This window comes from Pelecanus crispus, chromosome 6 (genome assembly GCF_030463565.1).
Source record: "Pelecanus crispus isolate bPelCri1 chromosome 6, bPelCri1.pri, whole genome shotgun sequence".
In the NCBI taxonomy this organism is placed as follows: domain Eukaryota; kingdom Metazoa; phylum Chordata; class Aves; order Pelecaniformes; family Pelecanidae; genus Pelecanus; species Pelecanus crispus.
The window spans coordinates 33936951-33953758 of NC_134648.1; the positions used below are offsets into that span (position 1 = coordinate 33936951).

Here is a 16808-nt window from a genome sequence, read left to right on the forward strand (position 1 = left end):
CAGCAGTGTGTCTGATAGGGAGAAAAAGCACAGATGATATGGAAGGCAGCAGGACAGTTTATTTACCCTGTACAGCTCAAAATATCAAACTTCCCTCCCCATTCCCAATATTACAAAGCCACCCTTTGTCCCCAGCATCACCATGATGTGAAACACCTCAACTGACCTTCAATGTATTCACTACCCAGAGACTGTAACACAAGCCTCTTACATTTATTTCTTTGAAGCTTTGCTCTCACAGGCTCTGTTGGTAGAGCCAGACAGATTACCAGGACCGCTGACACTGTTAGTATTTGTATGCAAGGCAGCTGAAGCATCAGTAACAAGTAATGTCAGCTGTTTCTTCCTGAGGACTTCAAACATTTTCACTGGGATACAGACACAGGGCAAACTTCTGTATAAGCTAAAAGACCAGTTAGCTTTAAAACATATCCTCAGCTTCCCCACATACCACCCAGGAAGCAAGGCAGGCACAGATGGAGACTGAGGTCGGCAACAAACATGCAGACTAAGCAGCCTCCTGGGTCCTTCTCTACCTATTCTTATGCCACATTACTTATAAAGATCCTCTTGCACAGATGAGCTGGATGAGGCAGAGACAAAATGAGCATGTCCTAAGGTGACATTCCCTGCACCATCTCAGAGCAGGAAAGGCCACCAACCTCAGTTTCCCTCCACTCTTACATAAGATGTCAATATAGTAACTTCGAAGGCGCACATGGGAACACCAGTACAGACCCTGGCTGTACTTCATATGCACTTCCTTCAGCTGCCTGCCCTGGGAGAGCACTTGCTGCAGCAATGGAGTAACCCGAGAGGCAGAGCAAGCTGTCCCCCTGTACCCCTGCAGTCCATCTGCCCACGCTTCCTTTCCCCCAGTGCCCCTGTGCTCATTTACAGACAGCATCAACTACTTCATCAGGCTTCCAAGCATTAAGATCCACCAGAAGGGGGATGGCTCTGTCCTCATATGCTCAAATGCTACCACACAGCAGCTGTCTTACCTTACGCTGCCTGCCCAGCCAGTCATAATAAATTAGAAATGAGGAAAATGCTGTAGATCATCCTATGTAAAATTGGCTTTGAGGGACCTATTAACCTGTGTCATTATTCTGCCTCCTTGCTTCTCTGCAGAACAAGATGTAATCCTCATGTTTGCCTAAATTATCATGATGAGGTATTTCATGAGAGGTTTCATTTTAGCTCTGCACATACGCTGCTTCCAAAAGACATATTTGATACACCATCACTTAAATACTACACCACTGCCGGTAGATTTGTGGTCTTTATTTGGTGTGTCCATCCTGCTGCATGGAGTTCAGTACACAGAATCTGACAAATATATCAACTTCAGCAGATGCAAATATTTTTTTTTTCTTCCTGTTGAAGTCTGCACTAGCCTCTCAAAGAAAAGAAATAGTTATATTACACAATGTTCAGATGCTGGAAACTCATGACAGCTTCTCAGTCATCCAGAGGAGGCACTAAGGTAGCTGACTTGAAGGGAAGTGCTAAACCACGAAGAAAGTCAAGCGTAACAAATGCAGGGCAAATTAGTGGTAACATTACTATTACAACACTGAAAAACAATAAACGTATCTGAGCCAAGTAGCTCTACAGCAGCACCAATGAAGTACATCAATTCACTGCAGCCACTCCAACACAGCAGAACAAATATTTTGACCAACTTCACTGGAGGGGCCCCTCTTTACGCAATAGATTTGATGCTAGCAACTATTTCCCCTTTAAGAATGAGCAACTCTAGGATGCTATTTAATCAGGCCACCATCTATCCTGTGCATTCCCAAATGAAGCAAAACCAGCAAATTATTCTTTTCTCTCCGTTTCAAAGACAAGGGGAAACAAACCACAATGAAAACACTACAAAAAGCCATTAAAGTAAGAGACAACTGATTTTGTCATCAGATTCTTTATACATTGGACACAGACCTTGGACAACAGTACCACAACAGCACTACCCATCTGGGATTTCTAATGCCTTTAAGAACCCTAGATTTAACAATTTTGAGACGCACTTTAGCAACCACAACAACAAAACCCCCAAAAGGTCAGGCGCGTAAATTGAGGCCTCTGTATCCCAAAGGATTAAACCAGAACTATCTAATATTCATACTTTCCCTAGAGTATGTCTCTTTGGTTTTGAGTGCTGTCTTGAGACTCCTTGGCAGAGAGGAAGACTACGAAGTGCAGCTGAGCAGTTCTCTGGCCTGAACTGCTCTCAAGACAGCACTTTGAAACAGGAAGAGACAGGACTCAGGAGAACATATAAATATCTTATAAGGTGCTGGAACACTCAGTAATTAATTTTTCAGCAAGGAGAAGCTTTTATTTCAGCAATGTGTAAAAAATAAATTTCAAATTCCATACCCACTGCCTGGCTACTCATGCTCTGACCCAAAGTAATAGCAGAAATAGAAGAATCACGATTAAGGAACCTGCATAAAACTGGCCAAGAGCCCCTGCTTTTATTTAACCTGATTTCCACGGCAATAGATAAGAGCTATATTTCCATTACAGAACTCTGTGGAAAATTTTGTTTTCTTTCTGTATGAACCTAAGAGAAAAAGAGCACTCTGGCTTTAATTAGGACAAGAAAGGGGGGGAGGGGGGTGTGGGGTGTGTGAAAGATTCTGAAAGCTTTACCTGCTTCAGTGCAGAAATGCTTTTGTCATTCTGGAGTCTGGGGTAGGTTAGACAAAGCACGAAAGCACCAAACAGGAATGTCCAATTTTTATGGGAGTATTACCTTAAAAGTTATGGTGAGACGGATTCAACACATGATCTGATGGGGAAAAGAGTACTCCTCCATCCCTCTTCTCCCTTCCTGAGCACCAATTTTGCCTGAGGCTCTTCCTACACCATTTTAACCCATCCCTCCTCGATATATTGCTCTTCCAACATAGAATCATAGAATCATTTAGGTTGGAAAAGATCCTTAAGATCATCAAGTCCAACTGTTAACCTAACACTGCCAAGTCCACCACTAAACCATGTCCCTAAGCACCACATCTACATGTCTTTTAAATACCTCCAGGGATGGTGACTTAACCACTTCCCTGGGCAGCCTATTCCAGAGCTTGACAGCCCTTTCAGTGAAGAAATTTTTCCTAATATCCAATCTAAACTTCTCTTGGCACAACTCGAGGCCATTTCCTCTTGTCCTATCACTTGTTACTCACATGGGACCACTTGCCCTGTTCCAAGCTCTTCTCTGCAGTCCTGAGTAAACAATTAGTCATAGCCTCAATTAGCTCCCTGATTAGTTGACCTGCTGTGTCTGCCAAGATCTGGAGGACAGCTTTGGACGCGCACCTAAATGGTTCACTACACATTTCCACTTTCAGCCAGGAAGCCACAGAGAAGAGAATCTGTTTCTTGTGATGTTTCTGGAAAAATTTCCAAGATCAAGAAGTCATCAGACCAGAATATGAATTAAAAAAATGGTGAAGTTCCCCAAGTCCCTTGATGTCACTGTAAGAAAGAAATTAACTTCCTACACCATTGCTGCAGCCCACCACTGATGCAACAGTCCCATAATAAGGATGATAAACAAGATTCCTTTTCTGAAAAAAGTAATGGTTTTGACATATTGTTTCATTCCAAAAAACAGAAAAGGTATTTGAAGGAAAAAGAAAAAAAAAAAGTCATGGGAGGAAGGAAAAAAGCCAACAGAAGTCAGGAGTCCAGCTGTGACAACACGCACCTGATGCCACAGGATTGGGTTCAAATACCTGCCCTCAGTGAAGCAGCAGCAGAAGTTAAATCAAGGCAACGTATTAACATACCACTGGGAACCCAATAAAAATCCTTACTGATACCTTGTACACAAGTTTTCATAAACAGTTTCTTTAATAAAAAAAATTTCATCCTGATATCCCCAAACAAATGTACCTCACAGCATTTCGTTCCTCTGTGAATTATAGAGCCATTTTATAATGGCTCAACTATTTGCTCAGCTGCTTGCAAACTTACTGAACTAACAATGAACAGCAATTCTTATTAGATATTTCCGATGTTTCTTTCAAAGGTCTCATCCTTCGGAATCCAGGAAGGTAATACTGATTTCCAGTAGGTAAACATTTTGTCAGCAGTAATTCAAGTTTTGTACACGAAGCATTCCACAGAGGTAAAAAGACATTTTTTGGATCAGATTCCAGCATTAGCAATGAATGCTTAAGATCTAAGGCAGCAACATTTGAGGGGAAAAAAAACCCCACACAAACCCCAAACTTAGTAAATACATATGGACACAGACGGTGAGGTCACTGGGTTACCAAAGACAGAATGTCATAAACCAGACGAAACATTCAGCACTCCAGGTAAAAGCAGTCGCATTGACTGTCACCTTGCCGCTCTTAGCAGTTAAAACTGCTCACTATAGGCAGTGGAAAAGTCCTTTTCCAGCAATCCCCAATCACTTGATTAGGCATCTACCACCATACTCACCACCAGCTTCATTCTCTTCAGTTGTTCGTGGAGTTTTTCTCTGGGCTTTGTTTTGTTGTTTTGGGTTGGGTTTTTTTTTTTTTTAACATCAGAGGCAGCCAGTACTTAGTGAAGCTTTGACTTCAGCGATGGCAACAACACAGACAATAAGGGATTCCTTGTGCACCTCGCAGGCACTCTCCAGCTTCAATCTAGGGCTGGGTTTTGACCTTTCCGACAGCTTTTCTCAAATTTTGCTGAAGTGAAATTGAAAGATAACTCAAGATCTGGGTGTGATTTTTAGCCAAACTGCTGAGCACCAGGGGGACAAACAGAAGAACATCTGAGAAGCCCCTTCAGGAGTTAACCGTGGCAAGGTGAGGGGGAGCGCCTAAGGAGCCGGAGGGGTTCCTTTGTTCTGAAGCTGCTGCCTTCCCTTCTAAGCTGCTAATTTCCCACAGGATCAAACTGTCAGGTCGTGTGGATACAGAACCCCAAACCATCAGAATCAAGATGGACAGGCTGGTATTTTCTGGACATCTCAATTCATACTGCTTCAGTGTCTCCAGGATAATTTCTTTTGCAAGGGGTCTCTGTCTGCTACAAAATCAACCAGAATGAAATGATTTCCAACAGACCCACAAAGAGGTGGCAAATTGTTATTGTTTTCTTATGCTTTGAATTCAAGCCTGGCTGCGAGGTGCAAGCCTAGAGGCTAAACCAGCTGCCCCCTCTCTCATTACAATCTCCCTCCATTAACCAGTTTCCCAGCCTGAGAATTTTGCTTGCCCTGTTCAAAATACTCTTGGAGTGGCACGGCTGCCACAGAGAAAGCTGGTCAACTGCCACAATAAGTATGCAAAAAATTAAGATACTAGGGAGAAAATAATTAAAGTAGCGGAGCGGGTTTACCCATTCCTGCATGTTTTTTTAATTCATTTAGAAAGAAGCATCTCGGCTGCTTGTCCTTGAACACCCCAGGAAGCTCTCTGCAACTTGACATATTTAAATGGTTTCTTTGGTCATTGACTCTTTTTCTCAGCACTTCAACTGAATACATCAAAATCAGGGCAGTAAAGCAGCGTCCACCAGCCGGGTACACGCCCTAGCACATGACCACATCTCCCTTTCATTGCTCTTCCTCAGCCTGGCAGATGAACTCAGTGCTATTGAGACAAGAGTGGCCTAAAGGGCACCCAACCTTCAGTTAATTTCCACCAGCTTGAAACACCTACACCACGAGAATGGAAAGACTGTCAAATGAAACACTTGGGAGGGGGGCAGGGGCAGAAATCAGAAAACTACAAAATTGAGTAGGAGCACGTAGCTTCAGTGTGCCTTCACCTGCACCTCAGAGGTGACTCAGGGCCTCATTCTATGGCCAAACGTCTCTCAAATAAATCAAGTTTACACAATTAAAGATGACAGCAACAGACTACAATTAGAGCTTGCATGCAGCCTACAAGTGGAGTCAGATACTTTTAAGACTGCTGAAGAACTGCTTTAAGTACTTCTAAATATCTCTTGCAATTCTAAGTCAGCAAATGCTGTTTTTTTAAAAGCAATCTTGAGTCTTAACTCTCTCTCCAAAATGCATCACCCTTCCAGTTCACTTATCCTTTCTGCCTACTTTTGGTGCATTCTCCTTCAATCCTCTTTTTTTCTTTCAAACACTATTACCCATGAATGGCAGATACACACACGAAATGAACAGTTTAGCAAGGACAGAGCCAGAGCATAGGCCACCACCACAAAACTATTAGCTTGTCGCAATTCCATGCAAGTTTGGGTCAAGGTCTTTCCTGTGCCCCCTGAAAGTCTCAGACTCCTCTTAAGTTGGAGGAAGAGAGCACCATTGATGCTAAATAGACTATGAACAACTTAAACACCATTTTTATTGTTCAAAAAGAAAATGGAGGTTTCTTTCTTGCACGCAGAAAGGAAAACTTGTTATAACTCAACATGTTTTAAGTGCTTTCCAGTCAAAAATACTTAACAAGAAAAACCCAACCAAAACCACACTACCAAAGTAGAGCACCTTTCCTGGTAAGAGGACCAAGGGAAAAAGCACGTAGGCTCCCTGTTTCTGAAGAACAGATGCTTTCACATTATTAAAAAAATGTGGGTTTACTCACTGTTTTTTCCACAGATAAGTTTCCAGATACAAGTTGGTTGGACTATCTTCAGCGTACAAACAGACAACAGTAGTGCCATTATTGTAGCTCTGTTTTTCCACACATAGAAAAAATACAATTAACACAGCTCCAGTTAATTTTACTATTAAGACCCCAGTGGGGAACAGTGCAAGTGACAAGAACCCAGTGCTGCCAAGGCTTATGTGACATTTTGTGCAAGTTATTGAATGAGCTAATTTGTACGTAGCTACAAGCCCATGTTTAACAAAATTGTGTGGATTTACTGATGTGGAAAGGTATCTAATTATAGCATCAGTGAATTAAATATTCCCTTTATTTGGGGCACCACCAAAACAGCTCCAGCAGCCATGGTCATGCAAACAAGCAGAGGAGAATTGTGCTTGCAAATACAGAAGTTGTTAAACAGCCTCCACAATACTCCAGTTCCAGGTCTCCTTGCTAAAACTGCCAACTAATGCAAGACATAAGGAAAAAACATGTGAAATGGTAACAGGGCCAGACAGGAAAATTCTTAATATGCAATGGCCACCAAACCTATTTTCATCAAATGGGAAAAAATACAACTCAAAATAGCTGGTAGAAGAGGAGAACAGAAGTGACACCTGCAGCACTACATTCTGAGAAGCCTCTGGTACACAAAAGCATTTCCATCTAGAGTTTAAAAACCTAACCACAGAACCATTTTTATTTTACTTCAATTTCACAGAACCCCATTTTTACAAAATTGAAATATGAACAAAATTGGAGCTGATCTGCTCCCTTTCTCAACGAAGATACAGATCTGCATTATTCTTTTACGTGTTCCTGCATTAAATTCTTCTTCCTACTTATTCCACTCATCCTACTCTCAATTAAAGCATTAGGAAAATACATACAATATTTTGTCATTTCTTCTTGTGTATGCCACAAATATGTATCACTTTACCTTCAGAGGTATTGGTCCTGAATTAGTGGTCCAAATAAAATTTCCAAACACTTCAATGCAAGGTAATATTAATGAGCTCCATTAATGTTGAAGCAAAGTAGGGAGACATCTTGTTTAAATGAACACCTTTGGTCATTTCCCCCTCCCCCCAAAGACATGTAGCCTTTGAACTAAAATATCAGATATACTCAAGAATGAGAACACAATTCTTTGTTAAGCAGACCTGTGCACTTCAGTGTCTGGTTAACCAGTTACTTTTCATTTTCTTCAGTTCATTTAACTTTGGAGAAACAAGGAAAAAGAAGATACAAGACAACAACGGCAGCAATAAAGGAAAAAGAATAAAAGTAATTGCTTCCCCTTGAACATGGTATGACAGCTTCTCATGAAAAAAAGAAAGCGTGCTTCAAAATGTCTTAGGATGCAAAATATGAGTTTTTAAATGGAACTTCATTTGCATATTTTCATAGTCCCGCACATGTAATTCTATTTATTGAAATGAATCCTCCCACTCAAACTTTATCGCAGAGCCTTATGAAAGAAGTTCATAATCCTCTGAAGTGATATTTTATTAATCAGGATACAATCCAGGTTTAGCTGAAGTTCTATTACAAAACAAAAAAAACGTGGTTTCGTGTGCCTTTCATCCAATTCCATCCAAACGCTTTCCTCTTTCATCTTAATATTAGGGTTCAAGACTGTATCTGAAAGAGCCAGAAGCTGCCTCCTGGAAGGAGTCGGGCTGGCAGCTCTCTACTACTTCACTACTTCATTTTGTTTTGTTTTTAATAAATGAAACAATCCCATGGCTAAAATAATGCTTTAGGCAGAAAGAAAACACTCGTATTCAGCATCTTGCCCAAAACATCATGCAAAAGTAAGTCAACAAACATAGTGAAAATACTCCAAGACCATAACCTAAAATGCTGAAAACAACAAATACACAGAGAATGACATGAGAAAGATGCTGGGGGAATAAAAGAGAACCGTTTCCAAAAATGCAAGGCACTAAGTGCTACAGCTAGAATAGCATAATCTTACCCTCTAGCTGAACCTTCCCGTTTTATCTCTGTATTCTAAATTTGCACTGGTTGCTTTACTAAAAATATACTTTGAAGTTGTCATAGCTATTGGTCCTGGCGTGTCTTTTTTCTGCCTCTGAGAACAGCTAAAGTAATAGATCACTGTAATTAGACTTTTATAGGTGCAAGAGACAGTTTGTTTCAGTTACAAACAGGAACAGAGAAAAGATGAGCCAGAGAGGGAAGAAAACTAAATAAAACTAAATAAATTTAAGACAGACAACTGCTTCTGAATATTGAGAAAACTAAAAAAAAAAAAAACACCACATATAGAAAAGATAGGTACAGGCTTATCACCAAAACCTCTAACTATAAAGAGGGATACAATACACAAGAGCTAAAGCCACCTTTAGACTAGGGCTAGGGCCTTTTCCAAGACCAGAAAGACAGATTCATATGTGTAAAAAGCATTATTTGAATGGAAAGATTTAAGGCATATAGGATATATAAGAAAATATACCATACATACATATATCTCTCTCTTTCTCTTTTTACTGTATCTTATATATGTTCTAAGAACGTATCTCCTATAGCAGGCTAAACGATATAGCCAGGAAAAACATAAAGGTTGTTTGTTGATGCTCATTATTTCAAAGGCATGTAAGAGTGTGTGTGTGTGTGCGCGCGCGCGCATTTATATATCCGAAAAGGAAAACAAGAAAATAGTTATTTGAGGCTCTACCTAACTACCACGTTACATGCATTTCCCCATTTGTAACTTTGCACACCACCTACTAATCTGAATCTTTAACCTCAGAGCTAAGTCTTAACTATTACTGCGAGACAAATGATGGAAAGAAACAACAAACCACAAAGTGTCCAAAAGCCTTTCCTGCAGGTGGATCACCTCCACCTGACTCTAAAAACTTGTTCCTGCCACTTGTATGACAGCTTTATTTGCATCTAAACAACGATGAAACTCAGTTTCTGAAGCCCTCTGGGCGCTAACTTCTTGCAATTTTACACTAATGCCTTAGATCATTAATCATTCATACACATCTAACAGATGCGGAAATCAAACCCACAGTCCCCAGCTTTACCACAAGGTTCCCCTGACTGCTACAGTCAAGGTCAGTGTCATTAGCTTTGTGCACAAACACCAACACGTGCCAAACTTCAGCAGTACAAATTCTTTGCTATTGAATGCATAAAGGGTGTTTGCAGGTATTTTAGACAGTCCCTGTTCAAGGTAATCTGAAGATGGTACAAATGTAAAGCTAGAAAGACTTCTTGGCTCATTGTAGCTCCTTCTCTACTTTTGTAAGAAACGATGTCACACAGGCTTCTTCAAAAACATGCCTACACCTATCCTAAAACCAGCTGGCTTCCTTGGCTGCACTACTCCATGCAGTGGCTGCTCCAGAACTCTACTTTTCTGAGAATTAGGAACCACTTGCTAATTCTCATAGTGCATTTATTCATCAGAAATTTATAAAAATTTGTGTGCATGCCAGAACTATCCTCAACTTAGTAAGGTCTTCTCCCTGTGTGACATTTATCCCTTAGAGCACTCTTGCAGAGTACTTACATCTCTCCTACCTCATTTTGTTTTGCTCAGCCACATAAGCCACTTGTTTCTAGTCCATCCTGTGTAACCAGGTCATGTTTTCTGAAGACTGGAGATGACAACAGAGAAGACTGCACCATGACCTAGGTGAGGCTATATCACTGGCCCTTCGCATAATACTATTGACACCTGTCACTCCCCTGGAAATAGTTCTCCAAGACACTCTTGGATTATATTTGTGTTTTTCATTGCCATTGCACAATACTGGACCATGACTGTCCTGTGACTTACTAGCATACTCGCATCTCTCTTCTCTGCTGCTCCTACCCAACAGATCCATTGCACGCAGCTGTTCCCCTCTTTGTCCCCCACTGTACAGCCTCTCTCTGCAGGACTAAATTTAATGCCACTACTGCAATTCGTCTCCCCAGGATTTTGCTATATGAGGTATGGAAAGGAGAATTATTGAACATTACACCTGTTATTACAGGAAATGCCAAGAGGGAATCTCCTAGATAAAAACCATCCAGCCCTGCCTTTACTGCAGCTACAGTTTAACAAGTAGCCCATCTTACACACAGGCTTTTCCCCCCTCTCTATGCAACACGCTGTGCAAAGTTGTTGACACAGTAAATCAGTTGGATAAAGAAATTAGCAAGGTTTCAAGAAATGGTCAACTTTTGTTTACAGCCAAGGCACATGAGTATTTGCAGTGATAAATTAACTGAAACCTCCTTTTCAATGTGCAATGCAGAAGCACAGAGTTAAAGTTACCCTGCTGCCTAACCTGTATGTTAACACATCTCGGTAACAAGATTGGGTTTAAATTTATTTTTCAGCATTAACAATGCTAGTTTGGGGGTTACTCATCAAAAATTGTGCATGTTTCAATTCCTGAAGTACTGATATGTACTCTCAAATTCAGTCCAAGTTTAATCCTGGCTTACTGCTTTTAGTCTGGAAACAGTAAAAATCTGGAAATGTCAAGAGCAAGATGGCTTAAAACGCCATAGAGTAATCTCTAACAACAATACAGAAAAATCTTGGGGTAAAATTTGAAGACTATAGGTCTCCAGTGTTAGCAACTTATGTATTATCATCATAACTTTATAATTTTATGTTAAAGAACCAGTTACAAACCAGAAGCAATTGTGTGATAATCTCAGATTTCACATACAAAAAAAAAAAGGTTCGAGGTCTTCACATGTAGCAGAATCCTAAAATATAACTCAAGAGACAAATAAAAAGAATGACAAAAGTATTCAATAGTTTAAATGCATTTTAGGTTCTGCTACCTCTCACTAGAGCAGCATAAAACCTTGAAAGGGTTCAGAAACCTCAAAAAAGATGCCGACTGCTTTCATTTAATAAAGTATAAAAGATGTACGTGTTAAATCAGTCTCATTTTAACACACCACAGCTTTTTCTTTCTTTGCAACAAGTCATCATTTGGACTATACCCTTATGGGTTTTGTCTGCTTTTGGTTGCTTGGACAGCGTCCCATTAAGATAGTTTTTCATGTGCTATTTAGGACAACTTAAGAGCAAACAAACAGTTTTCTTGGTCTCCTGACTAGCTCCCAATATCAGCATTACTTTTTTTTTATCTGAACAGCTAATTTTAACAACAGTCTTTTCCCCCATCTTTCTGCTTTGCAGTCCATACAGTTTTTGCATGCATACATCTGTCTTCACAACTGCTTGTCCTCCCATTTCCTGCCCTATCACCACGTTGGACCAGGTCTGACAGCAACACTCCAGCTATTTGCCACAACTGGAACTCTGGAATCTGCCTGGAGAAAAGCTGATAATGTAAGGTTGCTTTTTTTTTTTTTTTTTAAATTATTACAATTCAGATCTTAAACCAGCATTCAAAAAGAGGGTAAGGCTGCCAAGTACTGAAGGTAGCAAATAACTCAGATTTTTCTGAAAGCATCTTGTGGCAGCTGCAAGTTTGTATTACGTTTACTTAGAACAGTAATTGCCTTTGGAAATTAGATTTTCCTGCTTGTTCAAAAGATTTATGAAGAGTAACCATAAAAATTCAAAATTTAACTCACTAAGTGCCAATGTTAGCAAGTAGATATAGAAGATGTGTCTGGCAAAATTAAGCAGAGATAGAAATGTACGATCAGATAAGCCAGGTCATTTCTTTGGCGATACCCTTTGATATTCCTCAGAGCATGCATGCTCACAGTGGTTCTAAACATCTCTAACAGTACAGCTTGTGAGCTCTTCCCCATCCTAAGAGATCTCTCTCAGGAACAAGTACACCTTTCTATCCAATCTAGATTTTCATTTCTGCATTTTCATCCTTCTTGTTATGTTCCCCAGGTACTCCTAAACAATTCTTCCTTATTGGTATTTTCAGTTCTTATTTAGGGTCAAGCCCTAAATATTTCGATTTTTCTTTTCTTTCAGTGACATGACAATTTTCCACCATCCTTTCTGTAAAAAGATTTGATTTGCCAAATTATTTTTGTAATAGGTCGTCTAATAGGTCTGGTGCCAGAAGGTGTCCATAAACTGTTTGTCTTTCAATATAGTCTGCAGAAGGTGAACTTTCAGACCTGGATTATTGGAACAATGAGCCAAAGGGCCCCTGGGACATAGTAACCAGCATTTGGAAGCAAGAAAGGCAATCAAGGGTGGCTGGATTTCAAGGGAATGTGACAGGTGTTTAAAATCAATTGATATTTTCTGGTACTGTTTGCTTGGAGTGCGTTTTTCTCCTCTCACTGGCTTTTTATTGCATTTTTTTCCTTCCGTGCTGCAGCACCCACACAACACTCACAGACTGAAGCGAGGACTGGGATGTCACTCACTTCCACAGAACCCCTTGTGTATTGACATTACCCGCTCCCATGAAAAGGAGGGTAGCGCATTACAAACAGTCTTTTTAAGCACTGTGTACCACTCTTCCAGTAGTAATCCCAACAAAAAAAAAAAAAAAAAAAAAATCAGCATCTTCTCCAGATGTGGCCAGATCGATTAAAGAAAACATGGCTCCTACGTTTTACTTGCAGAGCAGTACTTAAATGGCAACATAATTTCTGCAGCAGCCTTAATTTTTTTGTTGGATATCACTATGCCACCACACAAGATAAATGACAGCACATCCTTACTGCAGCACTACTCATAGCCCTATAACTAGCTCAGGGCTAAGTACTGAGACATACAGAGAGATGAGAGGAAGCACAAATCCTAGGAGTGGGATGCAGTTTGCTTAATTATAGATGTCTACCATATGACAGAAGTACCTGACAGGTAGGTGTCGAGGCACCCGTGATAGTCAATGGTTTAATAAGTGTAGGGTGAAGCAAATCACACCCTAAACACTACTTACCCTAATAAGTGCATCTGCACTACCTAATTCACACACAGATGTCTTCCAGAACAGTAGGGCAGCATTGAGCATTTTGGATTAAAAAAACCCCATGCCTCACAAGTTGATAAATATCAGCCCCCGAAAGGTTAACCCTGAAGGTAGAAGAAAATAAGACTTATCTCATTGAGACCATCTGCTATAGCAATCAAAGCAGTTAGAATCCATTTGCTTGCAGGAGTCCATAAAGTATATCACAAACTAATTGGAGTCAAAATAAATTAGTTTATTTTGTTCTGCATAGCCAAAATCCATCCCACTTAGTTTTACCTACCTAAGTAAAGAGAACAGCCTGTTCTAGGCTTTTCTCCAAAAACAAAACAGACAGAGGTTGCTCCAAAAGGACACTCAGCACCACCTAAGATCTGATTTGTCCTTTAGATGCATGTATCTCTCGCTAGTGATTGTAAAGAAAACCAGGCTACCACAACCACCCTCTTGGCTTATGAAATTCAAATAGACCTCAGTGAGTCTCAGTAAAGAAAGCATGAACAATTTTGGGGTTGTACTTGTAGGGCTTTCCTCCCTCAAAACCCACAAACGTGACAGTTATGACAAGCAGCAAAATAGTTGACGCTTACAGCAGGAGTTACTGTGGTCCCATTACTGGGGCCCACCCTTATTTCTTCTTCCTTAGAGGGATCAACAACTGCATCTCAGGATCCCTGCTGTGAGAAGCAAACCTTTTCTTTTACTGTGACACACCACCAACCCTGAACTGTATGGTATGCTGGCAGATTGTGTTCTGTATTTCAGGGAGTCCAGTGCAGTGTTTTTCTCATTCATTACTGGCAATCAAGCCATTTGAAAGGAAATGAGAGATGAAGAGCTAAACACTCATTTGGAGGGAGGAGAGATAATCAAGAGAATAGAAGCCTTATCTTAGATTTTGCATATGATTTCTCAACACTAAGGAACATATAATTGAGGTGTAATACATATAACTAATATCAAACAGTAAATTAGATTTAGAAAGTCAATCACCAATGGAAATTAACTTTGAAGAATAGGTAATATTAACCCTACTCTTAAAAGCAACAAAAACTCTGAACAAAAAAACCTGACAGACAAGCGTTAGGGTTGAAAATACAGGCTACAGTATTACTGAACAATGCATGGGGCATGCTATTCTCAAAGATAACTATGTATTTTGACAGACGACTGTATTATAAAGGGCTGGTAATACTGACATCTGAGGAACACCAGTAAGGAGAGGTGAATCAAATGGTATGAGTACACTCCCCGTTGATATCACAGAACTTGCAAGCCTTATTCTACAACAACAATAATGAAACACTAAAAGGCAAAGAAATGGAGAAATACTTAAGTAGAAATGCCATGAGATTAATAGAAAGTGAGGCACACTCAGATAAAACATAATGTTTTCAAGAACAGGTAAGTGGATTCTCTGTAGAGTCACATATTTAATGCCCTAATTCTAGATCATGCAACCAGAAACTTCTTTTATATCCAATATCTGCTTCAACCTGCTGGGGTGTTGGACCTCTCAGAAAACAGGTTCTAAAAAGATAATCTAACTGACTACTGCTACTTCCAAATTAGCAGCTGAAGTGTGTTCATAACACATTCAAAACAAACAAGCCTACACATTACCCAGAAAATTTTCCCATGTTAACAATTCCAGATTCCAAACCAAATATGCAACAACTAAACCAAAATTACGGTTATCAAAAAGTAACACTTTAAACAACTTATGCTCTATACTAAACCTAAATTATTTTCTCAGCATATGAAAGTCATCAAGATTGCAGTCATGCAAGCAGAAAACAGTATCATGTACACCCAACGCATTTTAGTTATTTAAAGCTATTTTGTAAGGTGTAAAAATGAATGAAAATATAAATTTTACCCAGGATCATAGTACACAAGGAAACTTGATTTGAGCTAGCATTGTAGCTCTTGAGTTAACAGAACGGTAGCTTATTTGAGCCATGCAAGAAATTTTGTCAGAACCATACAGCACTTTCACATGCTCCATGAGAAACATTTTGCAGGCTAAATAAAATACATTTACATGATTTCATTAAGTTACAAAAAAAGTCTCAGTTTCATAGATAACAGATACACCTACCCCCAAGTAAAACAATGCCTTAGCAAATGGGTCAATAGATTGCTTTCCTTCATCTTTTATACTACCTCCAAAGTACTTCAGAGTAAAACATTTTATCATGGTGAAAGAATGTTCTTTGACATCATGCACTGCTGTTACCTTTGTCTAATTCATTTTTCACTAGCACTTGAGAGGTATCTCTTTTTTAATTTAAGCAATGCAACAGGAATTAATAACAACTACCTGCAAAGAATCGAACTGTAAATTATGCAAGAAACAACACAATATGAAAATAGGAACAAAATGTACTAAAAGATTGTTGTATGCCAGCTGCTTTATGCTTAGTGTGATAAAACTTGGAAGGTTCGTACAATTATTTTAGCTAGGCTTAGTAAACTTGAACAATTAGCTAAAGTCACATCATAACTATTCACAAGAAGTTATAAATTTCAAGTTATTAGTTTGTCATCAAATATTTTATACTAACAAGCTTACATGCTTCCACTGAACAGAATAAGACTTCCAAGCTCTCAAATGCTATAGTTTTAAATACCTGCTTTCCTGAAGACTGTTTCAGCTACGTATCCAAGCAGGCTGAAATGTGCCTTTGACTTCAAAAGGGGCATGGGATCCTTTTACAAGCCAACCACATAAGAAGAGATTTTTGCGAACAGCTCCAAATCCTTACCTTTCTGTAGACTATCATATTTGGAGAACTCTCCTCTGGGTCAGCGGTTTCCACGTTACTTGGATCAGTGGGCGCTTGGGCCATGTTTGCCTCTCGCCGCTCAGACTGCAAGGACAGGAGCAAAAGTCATCATCACTCCAGGCTGGAGGGGAACACGGCGAGGACACGCGACTACCTCCAAGGCTGACAGATGAAGATGGTACAGAGGGAACCACGCTCCAGACTTCACCCGGTGCAGGATTTTATGACAGCATGTCAGACAGTTAAATGCTTTGAACTGATTTGTCAAAAGTGCAATACCCCAAGAGCAAGGAGCGCCAAGTCACATACAGCTGTCATTTGGGTCATCTCACACACACACATTTCTCCCCCAGTTCTGATCTTTTATTATAAACCCCTGTTCAATAAAAGACGAACTAATACTTTGCACACTTCCCTTCCTTGCTGTAAAGCACAAACAATTTACTAGGAGCTTTTGAGGTACCCTCAAACAAAAAGCCAAGGAGGATAAAGAGCTTGCTGTGAGACAGAGTGAAACCCCCCTGGAA

General features: G+C 39.9%; 1 protein-coding gene across 1 annotated transcript in view; it reads right to left on the reverse strand.

Moving 5' to 3' along the window:
- The window catches only part of RGS6 (regulator of G protein signaling 6), a 278419-nt gene extending 262075 nt beyond the window's left edge, over positions 1-16344 (reverse strand). Inside the window, exon 1 of the mRNA XM_075713032.1 lies at positions 16261-16344. Coding sequence (XP_075569147.1) covers positions 16261-16344 — 84 coding nt within the window. The remainder of the gene's footprint in view (positions 1-16260) is intronic.
- Positions 16345-16808: the final 464 nt, after the last annotated feature.